Source organism: Maylandia zebra, linkage group LG23 (genome assembly GCF_041146795.1).
Source record: "Maylandia zebra isolate NMK-2024a linkage group LG23, Mzebra_GT3a, whole genome shotgun sequence".
Classification (NCBI taxonomy): Eukaryota; Metazoa; Chordata; class Actinopteri; order Cichliformes; family Cichlidae; genus Maylandia; species Maylandia zebra.
Window position 1 is genome coordinate 7,706,855 of NC_135188.1, and position 22,315 is coordinate 7,729,169.

General features: G+C 40.2%; 1 protein-coding gene across 6 annotated transcripts in view; it reads left to right on the forward strand.

The window, feature by feature from the left end:
- The window catches only part of suco (SUN domain containing ossification factor), a 42,790-nt gene extending 21,564 nt beyond the window's left edge, over positions 1–21,226 (forward strand). Inside the window, exons 3-24 of one of the 6 annotated variants that reach the window (XM_004557206.5) lie at positions 171–272; positions 1,353–1,672; positions 2,448–2,588; positions 2,950–3,136; positions 4,088–4,199; positions 4,609–4,736; positions 4,987–5,054; positions 5,158–5,265; positions 6,693–6,798; positions 8,188–8,208; positions 8,444–8,499; positions 9,533–9,624; positions 9,892–9,957; positions 11,085–11,168; positions 13,134–13,203; positions 13,320–14,711; positions 14,862–14,949; positions 15,095–15,199; positions 16,159–16,313; positions 16,532–16,623; positions 17,398–17,453; positions 17,905–21,226. In XM_004557206.5, coding sequence (XP_004557263.1) covers positions 171–272; positions 1,353–1,672; positions 2,448–2,588; positions 2,950–3,136; positions 4,088–4,199; positions 4,609–4,736; positions 4,987–5,054; positions 5,158–5,265; positions 6,693–6,798; positions 8,188–8,208; positions 8,444–8,499; positions 9,533–9,624; positions 9,892–9,957; positions 11,085–11,168; positions 13,134–13,203; positions 13,320–14,711; positions 14,862–14,949; positions 15,095–15,199; positions 16,159–16,313; positions 16,532–16,623; positions 17,398–17,453; positions 17,905–18,471 — 4,116 coding nt within the window. In that variant the 3' untranslated portion in view covers positions 18,472–21,226. Of the gene's footprint in view, positions 1–170; positions 273–1,352; positions 1,673–2,447; positions 2,589–2,949; positions 3,137–4,087; positions 4,200–4,608; positions 4,737–4,986; positions 5,055–5,157; positions 5,266–6,692; positions 6,799–8,187; positions 8,209–8,443; positions 8,500–9,532; positions 9,625–9,891; positions 9,958–11,084; positions 11,169–13,133; positions 13,204–13,319; positions 14,712–14,861; positions 14,950–15,094; positions 15,200–16,158; positions 16,314–16,531; positions 16,624–16,737; positions 17,454–17,904 lie in introns of those variants that run through there. The other 5 variants (XM_012920744.5, XM_004557207.5, XM_004557208.5 and 2 more) reach the window with 5 other exon arrangements.
- The last annotated feature ends 1,089 nt before the right edge of the window (positions 21,227–22,315 follow it).

The following is a 22,315-nucleotide window of genomic DNA, read 5'->3' on the forward strand; positions in this document are numbered from 1 at the left end:
CCATCGACAAAAGGCTTTTTCACATCAGGAGGTGGAAAGACCTTTTGCTTTTGACATTTTTACATACAAAAAAACTAATTTTTAGAATAAAACTCAATCTAGTAACAACGCCAGTAATGTCATTAACTTGTATTTCTTATCCTGTGTTCTTATTATTCATTTTCTCCTAGGTGGTGGAAGAGTGGAAGACACACACATCATACGATATGGGGCTAGAAACCGAGAGAGCAGCACGAGAGAAACTACAAAAACAGAGCATACACCATGAAGAGGTAAAAAGACACATCAGTTATTGGACGTTTTCCAGAGTATCGCTCAAAAAGTTAAGTTACAGTGAACAGGATACTAAGGCAGGCTTTAAAAAAAAAAGAAAAAAAAAAGTGTCAATATAAAAAGGGAAATTGAGGTTGTAAATACCTTAAAGGTGGAGTGTGAGGCAGAGCTCAGCTTTTAAGTGTGCACCATAAACTCTTAAAAGTATATTATGTATGTGGGACACAAACACATGAACTGGAAAAGGAAAATGATAAATAATGTTGATCTTAATCTGATGGCACTGATCTAGGTGAGCAGTTAAATTGCATCAGAAATAGGGCTGTGCGATATGATCAAAACCTCATATCCCGATATAATACATCTATCGTCCGATAACTATATAAATCACAAAAATTTAACATTTTCTGTAAATTCTGTGAATCTCGGGCAGCTCGACTTGCGTGAAGTGTTTCCAGCTGGGCGTCATGTAGCTGGAGTCAAGTGTTTTAACCGATGCATGAAACTATATTTATTTTTTTTTAGACATAAGTTGTAAAGGCAGCCATTTTCTTTGAGTATTTATTACACGACGTGCTGCGGGGAAGAGCATGTTCTAACGTTTGAGTCTAAGGTTTATTTATTTATTTATTTATTTATTTATTTTAGCACCTGACTGCTATTTTTTGCTTCTCATCCGTAGATACTCTGCATACTCTTTCACGTGATTCAGTTTATTTTGAAAAGTCTCAACAGGATCTTGAGCTTTATTGTGAAGGGTTTATGTGGAAAATAAACAAGCGGACAGCGATGGTTTTACCGTCGTTGTTGCTAACGACAACGCATAAAAACAGGCGCTTGTCCGTCTGAAGTGTGGTTATATTAAATATAAGAGAAAGAGAGAACTTTAAGAAATAAATATAACCACTACGGTGACTATCAAAACGATGAAAAAATATTGCCGTAAACGTTTATTTTGCGACACCACGAAACAAACGATAGCGTAAAATGAAACTGTAGATGTTTTTATATCGTCATCCGATATATGTCGTTATGTCGAACAGCCCTAATCAGAAATGTACTTTTTCTTCTGTTACCAGACTGTGAAGCCACAAGAAGCTGGAGAGGAAGAGACAAAGCTAGACCCAGAGTCGGATACTGTACCTGTTGCCCCTGAGCCAGAACCTACCCCAGATCCCCAGGCTGACTTGGGCCTGCAGATTCACACACAGGACCACGACCATAATGCCCCAGTGCTCGCCACTCCAGAACCAGTTCCAGCACAGGGCCAAGTGACCACAGATACCCCAGCAGAGACTTCAAGTGAACCAATTCCCAATCTAGACTCAAACCCAGACACATCCCCCGATGAAGCTGAAAACAAACCTACCTCACAGAGTGCTGGGCTGACCCACACAGGGTAAGCTCAGATTCACTTCATCAAGCCAATGATCTGGTGTCTTTCAAGAGAAGTTGGCTATAACCACAAAACTGAAATTGGAGAACTGAATTTCTAACCCTACATCGCTAAAAAAAAAAAACATAGAACATGTTGTTCTTCTTAAGGTTAAAGCCAATTTCACGACAGTCCAGGTCTAACGTAATCCGTTTCAGTGCCACTATTGTCATGTCAGACATTGCAAATGTGTTTTGGTATTTTTGTTTGACTTATGTTTCCCTCAGTTGCTTTTTCTTCACAATTATTTACGCAAAGTGACTCATCACACACTAGAAGATGAGTCTAAAGAAGATCTGACCCCATGGATGTTTCAGTTATTTTTCATGGAGCATTGTGCTGGAGCAAGGGACTGTTTATTTATTTTCTAATGGTTTTTGTAATGGAAGTTTAAAAAAAATAAAGAGAATCATCCCTATGGACCTGGAACTTTGACCCAGATTAGTCTAAATATCTCCTACAACAACAACATGTCCTTCCCATGGTATCTTCTGTATTCAGAACTGGGGCATTTCAATCAGCATTTCAAGTCCTAATCAGCTAGCCACCAGCAGCAGCCAACCACTCTGCCCCCCTCTTCCTTTTCTCTCCCTCCCGCTCTCATGCCTCTGTGTCATTTATCTCCTCCCCATTGTCTCCATCCCGCCCTCTCCCCCACCCTACCCTCCACCCTACCCTCCTGTCTACCTTCCCCAGTGTAAGGAGGTGTGGTAAACGCCATGTCCTTTCTTTCCCTCAGTGCAGTGCGGGTTGCCAGTGCAGGAGATGAATTCCCAGTAGACAGCTTTGTCTTTGCTGAGCACTCTGATTCACAGTGCGGGGTCATTCCCCCCGAACTGGCAACCTGTGAAAGCTCCCCTTTTGGCAGCCCTCTCCTCAGGTGAGTTTCTAACCACCAGAAGCCAATCAAAGCACAGAGACTGATAATGAAGGTACAAGCTACACCTCTCTGCTGTGCCCAACCGTCGACCGCTGGCCTTGCTCTCTACTTAATGTTGCTTTTTTTTTTTTTTCTTTTTTCTTTTAAAATTTCCCTTCTTTGTTTTGCCTGCTCCAACCAAGGATTTAAAAAAAACAACAAAAAAAACGTCAAATTCAATTTTGTTGTTATTTTTTTAACTCACATATTTGACATAGCCTTAAACTTAAATTTATTCCATGCCCTTCTGTTCCTTTATTCTTCCCCTGTCCATTTCTTTCTGTTCCCTCTACTCCACATTGGTCCCCTCTCTGTGATGTAGCATGGATGAGGCTGTCACAGAGGACCAGCAGACAGATCAGAGGCACAGCTCTGGTCCTGAAACAGAAATTCAGTCGACTCCAGGCCTAGTGGACCAGGAACAAGAGCAGCGTGAGGTGCTCGAAGATGGGCTGTCTGTTTTGGAACAAGTGGGCAACACCTCACACCACCAACACAAAAAACAGCAGGTTAGAGGCTTTGTGGTGTTTGGGAATTGTTATTTCTGTTGTGAAAGAAGCAAATCGCATGTAGCATATGGCTTGAGGCATTACAAAACTGCTGGTATCATGATGGAAAATTTGACAGTTGGACACGTGGTGGGAGAAAAAACTTAGACCAAGGTACAGTCAACGTCCTTATTTCAGGTGAGATGTTCCTGAAATATGATCTGAGGGAGAAGTTTATTTTGGAACAACTGCAACGACATGAGCACTGAGCTTGGATATAATAAGATTGGTGGCCTGAGGCTGAGTAAGTCCACCTGTCCGCACAGACTGCAAAACTTTCCGAAACCTGCCGTCTAGGTGGCCATGAACATTATAAATATTCAGCATGCACATCTGTTCTAGCAAAGGGCAACATTTGAATGTTTCAGTTTGAAAATGTTGAGTCAGCCTGCTGTCAGTTGCTTTTTCATGGTTGAAGGACGATTGTATCTGGGGAAAGTATTTAGTTTCGGAGGACGGGAGGGCTTGTGTTCATAGTGTATTTGTACCTCATTTTGCTGATTTGGAGCTGAGATCTGATGACTAATCTGTATGTGGCTGGCAATGACTCTTGTTGGGCTGTTAGGGCGTTTTACATAAGAGGCTGTCTGAGTTGTGGATTTTCAGAATCAGGCTGTCTTGTGAGGCTCAAAGGGGCACTTACATAATCCATCAAAATATTAATCACAGCTCAGTGCATCTCAGTGCTTCAGTCACCACGGGCTAGCTTTACTACCACGAATAGAGGATGGGCATCTTTTAGTTGTTCTACCACATGCTATGCTTTTATAATAAGGTACTTGCTTAGTGAGTCACTGATGCCAACTAACCTTGTTAACAGAAATTCAAGGTTCACTTCTTCCACCATGTAAATATTTTTGCATATTTTTTGGTGTCTGATATTTACATTCTGGATATGTGTGTATGTTTCAGACAGGGGAAACAAACGCTCCCAGGGAGACTGATCCCTCTGTGCCCAGCAAAGAGGACATCCCTACCTTTGATGAATGGAAGAAGCAAGTCATGGAGGTGGAAAAGGAGAAAAGTATGTGGATTTATTGTACAGACACGAGACAGCTCGTACAGGGATGACTAGAGACACGTCACATGAACAACTAAGTTCTTGTTTAAGTTTGGGTTCAGGCACCTCAAAAATAGCTTGCTGATGTTAATCTGACTGTGACACAACATGTTTATGCCATTGCTTCTGTAAAGAAGACTACTTACTACCCGTTTGTATGCTGCGTCTTTTCTCGGTTGCATCCTTCCTTATGTTCTGTTCCTGTATAGCTTCCTTCTTTTTTCCCCTTCCTTTTCACGCTATGCACACTGTGTGCAGCAGTCAGTGGAGCATGTGTTTATGCATGTTGTGCAATATGTCTATTCTTTGCGGTTTGGCACCACTCATTTTCAAGGCTCTCGAAAAGACCTAATGTAGTGCTTTCTCTGTCCAGGTCAGTCTCTCCATACCTCAACCAGCAGCAGCCCCCATCCAACAAAGAAGGTCCAGAAAAACTTCAAGAATAACTACGCTTCTGTAGAGTGTGGAGCCAAGATACTCTCTGCCAACAGTGAGGCCAAGGTTAGTCGCACATCACGCTCTGCCGCCTACACACAAACGCGAATCCTCACGTAATGCTGTCATTATGTGTCAACAGATGTGTCAAATGACTTTATACTTGTTCGCTTAGCATTTAAGCTGAGACCAGACATCTAAGCACGCATGAAACAATTTTTGTCACATTTTGACTGCAATTGTATAAGGAAACAAGCAAGATTAACAATGTTGGGGTGATGGTAGGATTTTAATTCAACTTTTTTTCTTCTTTCAGAGCACGTCTGCTATTCTCATGGAGAATATGGACTTATACATGCTGAATCCATGCAGCAACAAAATTTGGTGGGTCCCACAATAATGGTGGGGTTTAACTGAGCCCAATTTTTAGCTTTAAAAGTTTTATAATAATTATTATTTTTTTGTTTGTTTTTTTGCTTCTCTACAGGTTTGTGATAGAACTCTGTGAGCCTATTCAAGTGAAGCAGTTGGACATTGCAAACTTTGAGCTTTTCTCATCTACACCCAAAGACTTTCTAGTTTCCATCAGTGACAGGTATTCACTTGTTTTTTTTTTTTTTGTTTGTTTGTTTTTTTTGTCCTTTTAAGCTAGTGTGCAATTGAAAAACTACACTCAGCATGCTGTCAGACAGTTATAGCAGACAAAGCTCTGTAAGCCCCATGCCACACCATTTACTTCCCCTGTTCATAACGGCATGTTCATGCATCGATTTAAAATTTTTTTTTTTTTTTTTTTTATCTCATTTCGTTATCTTAACCATGATATTTGTAGTATTTGCATTGACAAGCAGTGAAAAATAGTAACCACAAAGCTTCATATGTTCTTTTAAATTACTGACATAATACTTTTGTCCACACTGGGATTCTGTTAGGACTAACATTCATTTAAAGCCCACCCTTTAATACCACAAACTCAGTTATGTAATGTTGCTTATTGCTACGTCAGTATGACTATCAACAGATCTTTTTACTGTCAGTTTTGCTGACAGCCATGCGCCTCAGGTGTAGGGGGAAAAAACTGAAACAAACAGGCACCATGCCAAAAACGAAATTATGTACCGCTGCAGCAAGGCTCAAGCCGTCCCACAAACACGCATCTCACAAGCTGCGTAGCTGCACTAACCTGCTCAAATGATTTGCATAGGCCTTGCATCTACATTTCTAGTGTTGTATAGAAAGTAGTATATTTTCAGTTCATTTCCACATGAAATTAAAAGTCAGTAGATGAGCGAAGGAAGAGGAAAGCTCAATGTGTCACTAAAAAATATTAAAAACCAAATTTTTATTATTTATTTATTTTTAGCTAAGGACATACATAGTGGTTACCAACTTAAGCATATAGAGACCTTTCATGTTTCCCATTTCCAAACTTGCACTGGGGCTAAATAAAGTTTCACAATAGTTTTGCATAATTTTTTTTTGTTATTTTTTTGCTCATAATAAATTAATATTAAATGTTTTTTGTTTGTTAGTTGTTGTTTTTTTAATCAAGTACTTTTCTTTCTATCATCACTGGCTGGATCATATTCAGTTCCTCCTAGAAGAAGTCAGTTGTGAACTGGTGGTATATATAAATACAACAGTTGCCTTACAGCTCTTTATATTGTAAGGTAAAGGTCCTACAATATTAGCAAGAAACTGACAGCTATCCACCATAACCCATTTAGAGATGAGGGGAAAGCCAGTACTCTATAATTAAAGCAGTTTCTTAACCAGTTTTGCATTCATTTTTGTCCCCTAGTATTATCACCTCTAAATTTAGTGCAGTCAGGGCTTGTGTTGTCTTTGTTAAAGATTTATATCTAGCGCTGTCTTGCTCCATAATGCCGATAATTGCCACTCTTAGACATGGCATGAATATAATGACATTTGTATCCACCCTGTGAGGTCATGCCAGATGACATGTTACAAAATCGATCTTCCTCACATTCACATCGTACGTTTCCCCTCTCTCTGTTGCAGATATCCTACCAACAAGTGGGTAAAGCTGGGAACTTTCCATGCTCGCGATGAACGGATAGTCCAGAGCTTCCCACTAGATGAACAGCTTTATGCTAAATATGTGAAGGTACTCCTGTTTACTTGCAGATAGAATAATAACATATCATAAAGTATACATAAAATGTCCCCATTTTCAGTGGTATATTAGAAATCTTAGACATGGATATACACACATACTGACATGGTTATATACAGAAGTTAAAGGTGTAGGTCCAGGGAGTGTCTTGTGACTTAATAGAAAGTTACTGATGACATCAGGGCAGTCATCTTTTGAATAGCTAAATTATGGTGACTGTGAGGGCGTAACTGTTTACATGTGAGAATTGCATAGTAGAGGAACTCGACGACTGTTTTGATTGTATTTAACATGTGAGCGTCACGACTGGCCGTCTTGGACTGTGTGGATTGTACTTACATCACGCTAGAGTTTATATTAAGCCGTGATCCTTTTTCAGGGCGCTTACAGTAGTTTCCACTAAAATGAATTTAAATTTCAGATGGTTAAACATTAGGTTTGCCACTGAATGTTAAGGAAAACTAAACAGACAAGAAGCATTAAAATAATTTTTGTCCCTACGCTCATGGTTCAGATTCCTAAATGCTCCCATATCTGGGATTCTGTCTCCATCCGTAAGTCAAACCAGATGTGCCTCATTTCTGCTTAAATTGCAGCGTAACAAACAAAGCAAGGTGTTCATCGATGGATATCACTTTATTATCATTTTTTTCTTTTTTGTCATACACATAGCCTCCTAAGGAAATTTGTTGTCCATTGTATTTATGAAATCTGCTTCTTTCTGATTAAGTGTGTTAAAGGTTGGCTATGTAGTTATGTCTGTGAGCTTTCACACAACAGCCCATTATTATCTATAAAAATGGGTTTGAAAGTGTGATCTAAATCGGTGCTCTTCTAAACGGTCTCTTTCCTTACAATCACTTTTGCCAATAAATATTCAGTGTAGACTTGTTAAGCAGGTGATTAATACTTGGATAATTATCCTTTTTTATGTAACTCGTGGGTGTTTTGTGTAGGAGCTTACTGTTGATTCACATCTATTCTGAACCAGTTTTGTTTCTATTACATAAACTTGTTTTTTTTTTTTTTTGTTTTTTTTTTAGATTTCAGCTTCATCTATTTTTAGTTTCTACTTCCTGAGCATCTTATTCTTTTTTTTTTTTCTTCTTTTTTTAATGAGTAGTGAGCCTGTAAGTCTGTCTGTCTTTCCCTCAGTCTTGCTTGTGTCTTTCTTGCAGCTTATTAGAAACATCTGTTTAGTGTCTTGCCTGTGTTCTGTTGCAGAATGGTGATCTTGCATATATCAGCTGTGTGTTTGTCGTAGAAGAGAGCTGAACCGTACACAGATTCTTGACTTCCTTGTAGCTTGAATCAGCTCTTACTGATTTCTTTTTCTTGTTTTATTTCTCTCTCCTTCTCTTTGTCTTCTTCTCGCATCAGATGTTCATCAAGTACATAAAGGTTAGCACTCTTCTCTTTCTGTCAGAGGTTATAATGGGCTGAAATAAGAACACTTTTATTTTTTGTATACTCAAATGGGCGAGTAGAGTTTCATCTTTAATGCATGTGGATAATAAACAAGTAAAACATGCACAAACTGTCAAAGCTTGGCAGTTCTACTAATTTGGTGGGTTGTGGGTTCATGGAGTTGTGCATATTTTTATACTGTTTAATAGCTTAACTATTGTACCTGCAGGTTGAACTTCTCTCTCATTTCGGATCTGAACACTTCTGTCCCCTCAGTCTTATCAGGTAAGTTAAAGAATTTCCTTTATCTTTCTAGACCTTTCTCTAATCTTATCAACCCATGGGTGGCTGTAGCTCATCTACTAATTGGGAGGTTGGTGGTTCGATCCCTAGCTGCTTCCTGGCTCTGCATGGCAGCTATCCTTGGGCAGGATGCTAACCACAACTGTTTTACAATGCGTTTATATAGAAAAAGCATAGGAAAAAGTGCTTGTGCGATTGGGTAAATTATGCAAATTGTAAGAAGCACTATTTAATAAAACCAAATAAAAGTTAATATTTTCTAACAGTTATGCCATTCCTTTTTTTTTTTTTTTTGAAGAAGAAGAAGAAGAAGAAGAACAGTCTTATCGTCTTGTCTTGTTCCAGTTTACTTAATTAGATCTTGAAAGTTTCTGGAATCTGTCTTTTAAAACACAACCGCCTTTATCATAAGCAGTGTTGACAAACAAACACTTTGATTTTATTACATCAATGCAAATTGTTATCCAGGCAGCTGTAATTACAGGAGCGCCGCTATATCATGAAAGGTCTGTTATGATTAGATTTTGTTGTTTACTTATTAGGCACCACCTTAATAGTTGTTGTTGTTGTTGTTGTTTTAGATTAAATTCTGAATGTTGTAACACAGCTAAAATGCCTTTTCTTGCACAGTGAGTCTGATGATGAGGGTTCCTTAAGAATGTCCACTTTAAAGACTTTAACTGCACAATCACAATAAGGGAAAAAAAGGAATAAAAAAAGAAACAAAAAAAAAAAGATTGTTTTGGTGTTTTTTTTTTTTTTTTTTTTTTTTTTTTTAAGTTAATTTCCCTCAGATGGTACTTCTTATATACAGTCATCACTTGTGCGTCCATATCCAACACATTGTTCAGTTTCCGTGAGTTTTTATCTTTTATCTCAAAATGTGCTCAACTGGCATTGTTTTCTTAGAGCTGCATCAAAAAATTCCACTGCCTCCGCTGTGTGGTAATTTCAAGTCTTGACCTTTTCTGTAGGTCTGTTTGTGTAACGTATTGTTTTTTTTTGTGTTGTGTAGGGTGTTTGGTACCAGCATGGTGGAGGAGTATGAGGAGATAGCAGATTCTCAGTACCCCTCAGAGAGACTTGAGTATTTGGATGAGGACTATGGTAAGATGTTGACGTCGATTTCAAATGTACAAATTTGAAATTTGTATGTAAAAGACCAGAAATGGATGTGTTAACATTAAATGAATTCATACTGTACTTTCATCATTGTGCAAACCAGTGCCACAAATCTATAGGTTATACCAGGCTCAAAAAGCCAAAATAAATTATTCTTCAAAGTAGTTACCAAATACATTACTTCGATTTCTTGCCTTTTGTTTTCCAATTAATATGATTTTATTTTAACTGCTACCACGTGTTTCTCTTCAGACTATCCTCCTGGCTACCAACCAACAGAAGACAAGGCCTCCAAAAACCTGCTTGGTTCAGCAACCAGTATGTACACATACACACGTTCTTATAAATGCAGTCGTGAAAAATAGATTTTCACAGAACTTTATGCAGTTGAGCTGGTTCACTAGCTTGTTTGAACCACTTTTAGTGGCAATAACTTGAAGATCAGTGTCTCACATCTTTAAGGGGGAATTCTTCATGTTGGCGCAGCCCTCATGAGGTCCCTTCACACCATTTCAGTCAGATTGAGGTCTGGACTTGGCACCATTGTTGCACCCTGATTCTTTTTTTTAATATTTGCTGCTGTGCTCTGTATCTTATATTCCTGTAACGTAACCCAGTTTGGGCCGAGCTTTTGCTGTTGGTCAGATGGCTTCAGCACAAAAGCGGACAGCCCTACCTGATCGAATTTAAAAAAGGAATAAGAAAATGTGTCAACTGTCATGAAAAATGTTAATGAAAATGTTTCGTTACATGTCATCAAACTGCAGCTACAGTAATCTGGTGTTTCCATCCTATGTTAAAGAAGAACTATTTTATGATTTGTGCAAGTTTGGCTTTTATACTGTTGTATCCAGTCATAGTGCACACAGTTTTTTCAATTATCTCAGACCTCATACAGTTGTTGGTACAGCAGCCAACTTTATGGCCTGTTGGGTATGAACTCATTCACATACTGTTCAACTTGAAGTATTTTAACCCACTTGGTATCCTGCGTACACACTGTGGGCTTTTTGAGTTGCATAAATTTTGCTGCTTGGCTTTATTTATCCATTTATTTTTTCCGGAAACCACACACACATGCACAAATACACTGGTGCCCTTCTGTCTCCTGAGTTAGCAAAGGAGGGGAACGGTGCACCCCTGAAAATGTACCGTGCACACAAGTCTCAGAGCTCTAACCATAAACCATAAAAGGGCTTCAGAGTGGATGGACCCTGGAGGAAAGGCTTAAAATAAAACTCATGACAGTAAATCCAGGGGACATAATATAGAAGGAGAATACAGTCATCAGAGAGAATGGTTAAGAAAATAAAGCAAAAACATATGGTACAATATGTGGTTTGGCTTTGATGTGTTTGGCCTGAAGCTGCTGTCAGTCAGAAATCTCATGTCATGGAAAATAAATGCATTGCGTGGATGTTCTTCTTCTTTGTTTTTGTTTTTAGATGCCATCCTAAACATGGTAAACAACATTGCTGCTAATGTGCTGGGAGGAAAGCCAGAGCTGGAGACTGGAGCAGAAACGGGAGGTACTGATTTCTCAGAGGCCACTTTTTAGACCTTTTTTAAAAGTTTACTTTTCTGGTTTTTTTTTTTTTTTGGTTTTTTTTGGGGGGGGGGGGTATTTTTCTACCATCACATTTTCACATGCAACACTTGAACAGTACACCATACACAAGTCAACATTTTCAGCCATCTTACATTCATCAGAGTATCTTAGACTTATTTATATTGCTTCATTTTTAATTTTCTTAAAAAAATAACCTCAAAATAAATCCATTCATACTGATTTTGGGGTTAGCCCAAATGGGCGCTGAAGTAACTTATATTTGCACTGCTCTAAGCATAAGTGTAAGGCAAAGTATAAACACATCCATGCACATGTGTAACATAAGCTAAAATTTGTTTGGCTTCCCATTCAACTGCCAATAAAGAGCTGATAAACTCAAGTTTCCTGTTTTATAGACATCACATTTAGGTGATCTGTTACTGTCTCTTTAAAAGTTAAAGTAAATTACAGATTTAAACTACAGATTGCCAGGAGAACGTTACACATGCTGATTAGGGGCACATTTTTTATGTGTGTAATGTACATGTAAAAATGGTCTAGTACTCGTGTTTCGCAAACAACTTGTGTAACTATACTAAGAGATACTTGGTCCACCTCTGCAGGTCAGATTTAATCAGCAATCTGACATTGATGGCTCAGCCTCTTCACATATTCCCCTTTGTTAGAAAAGACCTTGACTTGAATTCTGTTGCATGTTGCTCCCACACCTTAGCTCGAGGTAATATGACTGGTCTATCTGTATGAAGTGTTATGGAGCAGGGATTTCCGAGTCAGCACTATAAAAGACTTTTACTGAGATTGTTGAGCATGAATCATCCATCCAACAGGTTTTGTTTTGTGAAGGTGCGTGCATGTGTGAAAAGCTAATTGGAAATTCCGGTTAAGAAACGTCCAGATTACATAATAGGTTTCACACCTTCCTGAGGTTTAGATGAAAACTTCCTTAATGTGAAAGCAAATTGTAGTTGTGCTTCTTCTATAGACCGTATAGCGTTATCTTATGAAATCCCTTTAAAAACAAATTCAAATGTATTTAACACTTATAAAGCAAACTGTAATGCTGTGTTTTCACTCCTGTACTCTGCTCTTACTGTGTGACTGCCTTTTTCCTCGCGTTCTCCAGCCAGCCTGTCTTTCCACATCTTGTTTAGATTAACTGCTTCAAAAACTGGGTCACTTTATTTCCTTGGCTAAAGTGCAAACATATGCATAGACTGAATGTTCATGTGTATATGTGCTAAGAGAGCCAGATGTTTACTTGGCTCTTAGCAGGAGGTCCCTAGCGGTATTTCAGCAGAACTTTGGCTATCTTTGTTTCAGTTCTTCTTGGCAAGGAGCTCAGCTAAATTAAGACAGTTAGGCCTATGACGCTGAGCTTTCTTCTAGTTCTGTCTACCACACAGAGCGCTATCAAAATGACTCCTTAGACAACTTTTCTCTAGTGTGGTTGACTTAAAGAGGGGAGGAATCTATTAACAGATTTGGCTCTTATGTTTCTTTATGCTTTTTAAAAATTCATTGTATTTAGACCTGTTGGTTATGACAACTGATAAAAAAAAAAATACATTAAAAACCCCACAAATTCATCCTTTCAATTATTAGCACAACTCTATAGTGTCTTTTTACTGCTTGCTCTCTACAGTGGCTGTTTTTATTCCCATTTACACCCACTGAGTGAGGCAGAATTTGGGAGAGACACAATCAGTTCAAACTGGAACAGACTGGTTCACAGCATTTCTCCCTTTGCCTAAACATGGGCATTCCAGCCTGGAGGGACTGTGCACCTACACTGTCCCTCCTACAAGAGGGTGGAAAGAAACGAGCCACTGCCAAGTTAGAGGGTTCTACGCAATCTTAAAAACGGTAGCCAAGTGTTATTGCTGTGCTGTGTTTGTTAATTGTTGTGTGTTTCTCCAACCCCCAGGTAACGCAACAGAGGGGGGTGAAAAGGAGAGCACAGAGTCAGCTAAACCAACTGAGGCCCTACACACAGTGTAAGAGCCATCAGAGATATACCTTTATTAATTTAAATTGAATTCAGTTCCACGTGATGAGCTTTTCAACTCCAAATCCCACAGAAAGCATGTTTTTTGTTTTTTCTTTTCTTCAGACTGCAACCTTCAAAGCCAGAACAACCTACAACAGAAGAGGTCTCTGTCTCTAGTGACTCCTCCACATCTTCCCACTCATCATCTGATCCACATAAGGATGTGGATCAGATTGTCACTCTAGTAGAGGAGGAGGAAGAGGATGAGGAGATCAGACTGTCAACTGTTACTCTATTGGAGGAGGAGGGAGAGGATGATGAAGAAGGGGAAAAGAGCGAGGAGGAGATGAGGAAGGAGGCAGACAGGAACCAGTGGGAGAGCCAGGCTTACTGTCCTTTCACCTCCTTCTCCTCCCTCTCTCTGTCTTGCATGGTCACTCTGCCTGAGCTGCTCCATCGCTGGTGCTCTGCCAGGCTGGCCAAGGAGAGACTGCGCAGCCTTAAGAAGAGGCAGCTTAGCACTCAAACACAGACTCACCCTACTGTGAGCACACCTGTCCTCACACACACACCTCCACTGATTCCTATTCCTGCCCCCACACCTATCCAAGAACCCCTTCCTCTCACAGAAAAAGCTCCAGAACTCGAGGTGCCTGAGAAGGGGCAAAATGAGTGCAGAGCTCTCAGTGAGGAGTACACCACTGACACGCCTCTCAGCACTGACACACCTGATTCATACACTCCCGAGCTCAACATCCTCCTAGAGCCCAGCAGAACCTCCACCATCCCCCCTCAGAGTTTCTCAAACAGCCACAGCTCCCTAACACAGCCTACCCCAACCCCTAAGGAGAACTTGTTACCTTTAGTTAAAGACGCAACCCTAGATCCTGTCCCCACTCCTCTCCTCCAAGCTGTCTCTATCCCAAAGACGCAGCACGCCAGCAGCGTCACCCCCACGCTTTCTGCCAGCACTCCCCCGTTATCTCAATCTTCTGAGACGGCTTCTCCTGTCGTCACGGTTCCTCCTGTCAAAGATCAGCCTGTTCAGCCTCTTCCCACTGCTTCAAGACCTGAGGATTTTATCTCCCCTCCCACTGAGCTGCCAGCAGCTTTGCCTTCAAATGACATTCACACAGACTCAGTTAAGTCAGGCGTAGACAGCGGGGACTCGCAGAGACAAAATGTTCAGGCCTCCCAGACCCACGGGGAGCAGGCTGATTCACTTCCTCAGACAGGAGAGCCTCATCGGGTGGAAGAGACTGTAGAAGAGGAACTGCTGAATGCTAGTGGTAATGGCAACGCTCAGCGGACGGCTACAGACTTCTATGCAGAGCTGCAGAACGGTGGAGATTATAATGGTGGAGCAGTGAATGGGAACAGCGTGTTAGTTAACGGAGGCGCAGTCCACGGATCCAGCCAGAAAGAGAGTGTGTTCATGAGGCTGAACAACAGGATCAAAGCTCTGGAGATGAACATGAGTCTGTCCAGCAGATACTTGGAGGAACTCAGCCAGAGGTGAAACCACTGGCCATGTTGAACTTTTCAAATCTAAACTGCAACAAAAAGCAAAGTTTCAGTACAGATTTTACTGCCCTAATTTGTTTCAGATATTTGCAATCTGGGAGAGATTATTAGAAGTTATTTATATGTATCTGTGATTTCCAGATATCGTAAACAGATGGAAGAGATGCAGAAAGCGTTCAATAAGACCATCATCAAGCTGCAAAACACCTCCCGTATTGCTGAGGAACAGGTCTCATTGCATTAATCATCTTAAATCACAGTAAAATATGTTTGCAGTTAAGAGTCTTATTTACTCAATCTACTGACACCTGAGCAGCTGTGCTGACTAATATCTTCTTTTTTTTTTTCTTTTTTTTTTTTTTGTATATTTTCAGGACCAGAAGCAGACAGAGTCCATCCAAGTCCTGCAGAGTCAGTTGGAAAACGTCACTAAACTGATGCTCAATCTCACAGCTACAGTCAGCGAGCTGCAGAGAGAGGTATATTGCTATCGTTGATTGCTGAGTAGACTATCTATTGCTTAGTTTTTAACAGAATTGTCTTTTTGTGTTTGGCTTAAAACCTTGTTGCTTGTGTTCAGAGAAAGATTTATTCTTCCTGTTGAAAATAGATCATGATGCTTCTGGCTCATTAACATAATGTAGTTTAAACACCATCTGTTGTCAGATCTCTTGCTGTTCCAGATATAGTCCAGGTTTGATTTTTATGTTCGGAGTAATGATTTTAGTAGTCGGGACCTTGAAATCCATCTGAAATGGAGTATGCCAGATAGTAGGTACCAGCCAGAGTAACTAGAGGTGAAATTAAGTATAATGGAATATAACATTCGTTTTACCTACAAGTTTGTTTATAAGTAGATAAACAGACAATTTAAGTAGTTTTTTTTTTTTCACATAAGTATAGTGTCTGTGTGAAACCTTAATATTCATGGCCATCATGTATTGTTTTAACTTTTTTTGTTTTGTTGTTTATTTAAAGTCTTTTGCTTCTTCCAAAACACGTGCAGAGTTTGACTTGAGTGGAAAACATTTTTCTGACTTGAATATTTCAACATGTTTGGCTTTGACTTTTCACCAAGGCACATTTTCTGAGCCCACATGATTAAATGCAGTTACATTAAAAAGGATAGAGGATAAAGTTTGTGTATCCTTTTTAGAATAACAATTTGTGGGTAGTTTGTCCTGGTTTTTCCTTCTCTCTCTCTCTTTTTTTTATTTTTTTTTTTATTTTTTTTTATTATATAAATTCACTGGGCCTTTTGCATACAGTGTTTAGGCCAAACTAAAAGTGCTTTTGGAGTAAGGTCACGGAGGACATGGTACAAAACATCACAACTGGGGAAAAGGACCACTCACGGTATCATAAGTCGACGTAGCTGTTGAATGTTTGATGTGTTGTGCATTGTTTCACTGTTGACTGCTGAAATCGTCCTCTGCAGGTATCTGACCGTCAGAGCTACCTGGTGGTCTCTCTGGTTCTGTGTCTATTTCTGGGGATCCTGCTGTGTCTGCAGTGCTGCCGCAGCTCGGCCCCCGGCCCCAGCACCAACTCTACTGCTCTTCCCAAGAGCAACCACTACCCCAGTCCCAAGAGGTTTGTCACCCGCATGCATGAATAGGATATTTTATTTCTGAAGCTTTGCTATGACATTTGTTAAGTGTTGTTCAGTGTTTTCGTATTAGACTGAATACTGAAGCTGTTGTCTGTCGGTTGCTGTCATTCCCGTCTTGCTACTAACTGTAGAAAGATTGACAATCAAGGAATGAATGTAGCATCTTGTAAATGTCAGTCATTTTTCCCTCCCTTATCAGATGCTTCTCCTCTTACGATGACATGAGCCTGAAGCGCAGGGTGACCTGCCCACTTGTTCGCTCCAAGTCGTTTCACCTGTCCTCTACAGAAGGTAAGAGGTCTTCTTCCTACGTGCCCATTCACTTTTCAAAAATCTCTCCTCCAACACACTTTTGTTTTACCCATATGTTTCCTCCTTTTGTTTTTCCAACTGAAACATAAGCAGCATTGAGATCTGACACTACAGTCACGCTGCAAACATCATGTAATCTTGCCTTTAGGCACTTTCAGGCTAACTGCTTTTGATCACTGCGTCTATTGCCACATATCTCTCCCCATCCAAACACTACTTAGCCTTGCTTCATTCTCTCCATCGCTCACTCTTTGTACCTTTGCTGTTGCTTTAAGACATTTTGCCAGGTTTAGTGACTGATATCCCTCTTGTTGCCACTGCCTAAAGCAACACACGCCCACAAGGAAAGGCTGGTGCAAGCAATAAAAGTATCAGCTCTTGAAACCTTAAACTCCCGCTGCTGTTCATTACCCCCTAATGACGTGCGTGCGTGTGTGTGTGAGAGAGAGAGTTTGCCCTTGAGGGTGGGAGGCTGTCATTGCCAGCTTGCCACATGCAGGCATAAGGAGTTTAATAATAGAGCACAATGCTTTGCTGGCTCATGGTAGACATTTGCAAGTAGTATTCCTTAATAAAAACAACACCTGCTTTTCTATGATTTCAAATCTTGTTTTAACAACAAGCTATTACTACAATATGGATTTATGCCTTTTCATCTTTAAAACTACTTGCAAGGTCGCTTCATGCTTATTACATGTACGTATTCCTGTATCCCATTCCATCATTAACCTAGCCCCTTTCTCCCCTCCCCAGTAGGTCCAGATGACTTGTACATTGTAGAACCTCTAAGGTTTTCTCCAGAGAAAAAGGTACAGTGTCTGTTGGCTGTGATGGCCGTCGTATACAAGTACTGTGTTTTCTCGTCTCAATGAGTCTTTCTAATACGTCTGTTTTAGAAAAGGGAATTCTTTATTTTGTGGAGTAAATGAGATGAGGTATCAGCTGAGCAGTGGAAAGAATTGGCGAAATACCCATTAGCGCACGTGTGTGTGTGTGTGTGTGTGTGTGTGTGTGTGTGTGTGTGTGTGTGTGTGTGTGTGTGTGTCTGTGTGTGTACTGCCAGCTTTATTCGCTTCAAGTTTTTAATATTTTTAGATAAGCAGGTTGAGTAGTATGTTTTTGTTTTCCTCATTTCCATCATTCCCTTTTGAACTTTCCCACCTTCCTCCGACTATTGTTTGTGACTTAACGTTATTAGTTGTTTAGTTTTCTGCTGATCTTTCTTAAGTAATTTCTCCATCTCTTATGTTTACCTTGCAGAAAAAACGCTGCAAGGCAAAGTCTTTGGACAAAGTTGAGACTCTGAAGGCATTCGATCCTTCTGCTCTCCTCACTAACGGGGATCCCAAGTTTAACAGCTTCCACCCGTGTCTCCCTGCGCCACCATCCTCAACACGCCCCCTACCTCTTCCTCCTCCTCCTCCACCTCCTCCTCCCTTGCCTCCTCCCCCTTCAACACCACAGGAGGGCCCATTATTGCCCCGTCGCACCTCTAAGGAGTTCCCCTCAGAGACTAGCAGCTGCAGCTCGTCCACCCATTCTGAGGAGTCGTACGCCAGCCGGCTCCCCCCTCCTTCTCCCGTCTTCCCCGCTGATGGCGTGTGCAACGGCCACGGCCTTTCTTTCCCCCTCAGCCAGCCGGTTGCTAAGTCCCGTCAGGAGAAGCGCTCAACGAAGCGGCGGAAGTCTCGCCAGACCGAGCTGCAGTTCCCGCACATGCCAGTGGGGAGCGTTGGTTCTCTGCCCAGCCTGCAGCAGCTTATGAAGGGAAACAAGGAGATGAGTGTCGGGACCATCGGGGTGACAGCCGTCACCGGACATGTCTGAATCCTCACGCGTCACCTTTACACGATTATCTGCTCACACCTGTGCACACACTACACGGTAGCAGACATGACAGACAGAAGAGGTCTTACCACAACCCAAAGAACCACATTTCCCATGAGCACCCAGGCGCACCGTGGAACTGAATTGGCTATGGCAGCAGTAGCTCAACATCATTCAGTTCTTATTCACTCCTGTCAAAGACCCGTTTACGGTTATGTGCCTTTATATCTGTTCTAGACCTTCTAACTCTTAAAAACGTGAAATGTAAACAGTTGTTGATGTGCACAAAAAGACACTGTGATAGGAAGTGAAACACCAAGAAGAGTCAAAACTATTGAAGTGTGTTTGAGAGATTTTATTTTATTTTCATTTTTCTACTGGATAAGCACATTTACCCATGAAAGTGGAGCACCAGTGAATTCATTTCCCCACTCTGAGCACAGTGAGGAGAGGTGCTGGTCTCAACTCCGTGTTCCTTGAAAAGTATTAGGCTGCTCTTTGGGATGAAATATGTCATTATAAGAGGACTGTGGAGCATGACAAATGACTTCTCTTATTCTTATTTCCTCCTGTCTTTCATTGCCATCATTTAACCTTTTCCATCCTGCCTTAGTCTCTAAATGACTGCAGGTGTTTGTTTGGGACCAGTGGGTAAAACCGTCTCATTCTCGCCTTCTGTCTCTGTCAGTTTGTTCCAAACCAACCACGAGAGCTGAATGAAGAAAAGTCTACATGAGCGTATTAGCCCTTTTCTTTTCTTTTCTTTTTTTTTAAGTGTCTCAATTAACTTCATAAAACAAATACAGTAGCAGCAGTCCAGCTCCTGTAGACCCTGCTCAGTTTGGGCTGGGCCCAAAAATGCTGTCACATTAGATTTTGTAACTGTGATAAAACAGCTCAGAGGCAAGAAGCTGTAATATATTGTTTCATTACTTTTATAGTTCTTTCATTTGTAACTGAGCCATGTTTCTCTTAGCATTGCTGGTTCGGCTTGTTTGAGTTGCTGTCAGAGCCAGTATGGGGCAAAGTGTTTCCTGTTAAGGGCACAGTTTACTGTAGGGTAACCTTGGGTAACAGAGCTGAATGTTTACGCACACCCTCTCGTGGACCTTGCAGATGGGTCTGACAGATCAGCTTTATTTATCTATTTATTTATTTAAATGAACAGAGAATTTTCTAACCTAGTCGCTGGTTTGCCAGTCTCCCAGTCTTGCAGCGTCACAGTGGCTCAATGCAAGTTTGTTACATAGAATTACTACTCAGTGGTACTGACACATACAGTCATGGTGGATGGCTCAAACACATTTGCTTTCTTTCGTTTTCTTACCTTATAACGTCGTCTAATTGTACTTGGCTCAGCCTGAAATATCGGACAGTAATCGCATTTTATATCCAACAAAATAACAGTTAAAGGCTACATGTATGTTGGGAACACGCTGCTGCTTCTGTGTGTTTTCAGAGCTGCTGGAAAGTTGGAGATGCTTTTATTAAAGAAAAAAGAGAGAGGCTATAACAATGACTGTAGTACTGTGCTGTCTTCTGTCTGCCTTTTCAGCATCTCTGCTGGATTGGCTAACTGATTTTATGTTACCCTGGCTGTTTTGTTAATGTATATTCAATATAACAATTCAGCAAAAACACTGCAGGAAGCTGCAGATTTATTTTTGTTTGCTTTTAAAGAATAAATTTAACAGAGGTTTTTTTTTTTTTTTTTTTTTTTTTTTTTTATTCCCCCTTCTATTTATGCAATTTCATAGAGGTTCTGCATGGTTGGTGTTGGACGTCTTGACAGAATTTTCTTCTAATGCTACCATCCCATATGAGTGTCATTACCTGTTTTGACCAGCTTCTACTGCTCTTCTTTCCTTACATATCTTTATCCAGAAATGTCACCTCTGACCCCCTGTGCACGACTTCTGTCTGTGACTGTGAAGAAAACTTTAAATATGCCTGCTTTGATTAACCACTCTACCATGTTCCTATTGGCTTCAAATGCTTTTTCATTCTGCTTGCCTGCTTTTCTGTCTAGCTTTTTTGCTTTTTTTTTTTTTTTTTTTTTTTCTTGTGCATTCTTACTGTGGTCGTACACTCCTTTTAAGTCTTTTTTTTTTTTTTTTTTTTTTTGATGTCACGTGTTTGCCCCACATCGAATGACAGCGGTCGTTTGTGAGGAAGAAATGAATTGTTGCTGAATAAAAGGGAACGCAGTAAAGATTAATCCAATTCAGAACACTATTAATGTGGTTACTTATATTCCAAGAGCCGAGCAAATCCAGAGGGTGGTTTTTGTTTTTTGTTTTGTTTTTTTTTTTTTTGTTTTTTTTTTTTTAAATCCCTGTTTGAATGTGTAATATGTTTGTGTGTAAACCTGTACGCATGCGAGATTTTTTTTTCTTGTCTCGTGTGTGTGTGTGTGTGTGTGTGTGTGTGTGGGTGGGTCTGTGTTATGAAAAAGACTACTTTAAATCGATTTAAACACATAACACAGCAAACAACAAGAAAGCACTTGGAGAGAAATTCTAAATGCTCAGTGTGCACTTTGTATGACTCCTTATGCCTTTTTGTTTTTCTACCCTTTATGTCAAGTGCTACCTTCTCTCTATCCCTCTCTCTCGCCCTCTCTTTGTCTCTGTGAGTACTCTGAAGAGCTGCACAGTATTTTTGAGCAGGAGTGAGTTACTACAAAAAACTGTAGTGCCATTAGAAACTGTGAATTCTTTCTAAATAAAATGTTTTTGTTTCTTTTTGTCTTTCAGTTGGAGTTGTTTCATGTCAGATTTTAGCAAAATTGCTATTTCACTTCTGTTGTCCCTAGGCAGGAAACATTTATTAAAGAAAAGTAGTGATAGCAGTATACAGATTTGGGTATACACGTACTTCATAGAATCCCATCCTCAGTCTCAAAAGTAATTGGAAAGTTGGCTTAAAAAGAAATTAATAGCCATGTGACACCTGTTGTTTTGTTCTTTTATGATGAAATGAGTATCAGGAGCGACCACATCAATGATCTGGTGCTTTCTTAAAAAGAATGAATACGCTGTCCAGCTTAGCAACAGCAAGAAAAACCCTTCACAATATCTAACCAAATCAGTAACACCCTCAGAGAGAATGGCATATCCCCAAAATCTACAGTTAAAAGATGCTTTCATAAATGCAAATACAAAGGTTTTATAAAAAGGTGTAAACCACTGGTTACAGAGCAAAATGTGGCGAAGGTAAGGAACGCCACATGACACAAAGGATACTGCATTATCTGTCAAACATGGTGGGGGCAATGCTGTGTCATGGGTGTGTATAGCTGCCACAGTAAATGGATCATTAGTTTACTGATGTGACTGCTGACAAAAGTAGCACGGGGCTATACTCTCTCCTTACGTTCAGCAAAAAGATGCAAAACCAATCAGAAAGAGCTTTATAGTGCTAATGGATAATAACCCAATACAGTCTCAAGGCAAAGAAATGGCATAGTCCAAGTCAGTGAAGATCCATGAAGAAGTAAAAACTAAAGGTGGTTGTGGTAAAAGTCTAGCAGAGTATCTCAAGGGAAGGGAAACAGAATTCGGTCATATCAAAATGCTGTAGATATCATCAAATGTGGATATGCTGTATCCGAAAGGATTCTCAACCTCTGGAAGACAATGAATGTAAGTTTTAAAAGGAATCCTCATATTTAAAGCTGTTTGTTTCTTCAATGACTTTGAACCCTCCCCGGGCTTTTATGCCTACTCATTCCTATGAGTTTCTAGGGAATCACTATCCATCTTTATTATGTTGGGGGAAGAAATATATCAATAACATATAAAATATTACATATGTAACAGCAGTATATGTTTAAATTTGATGA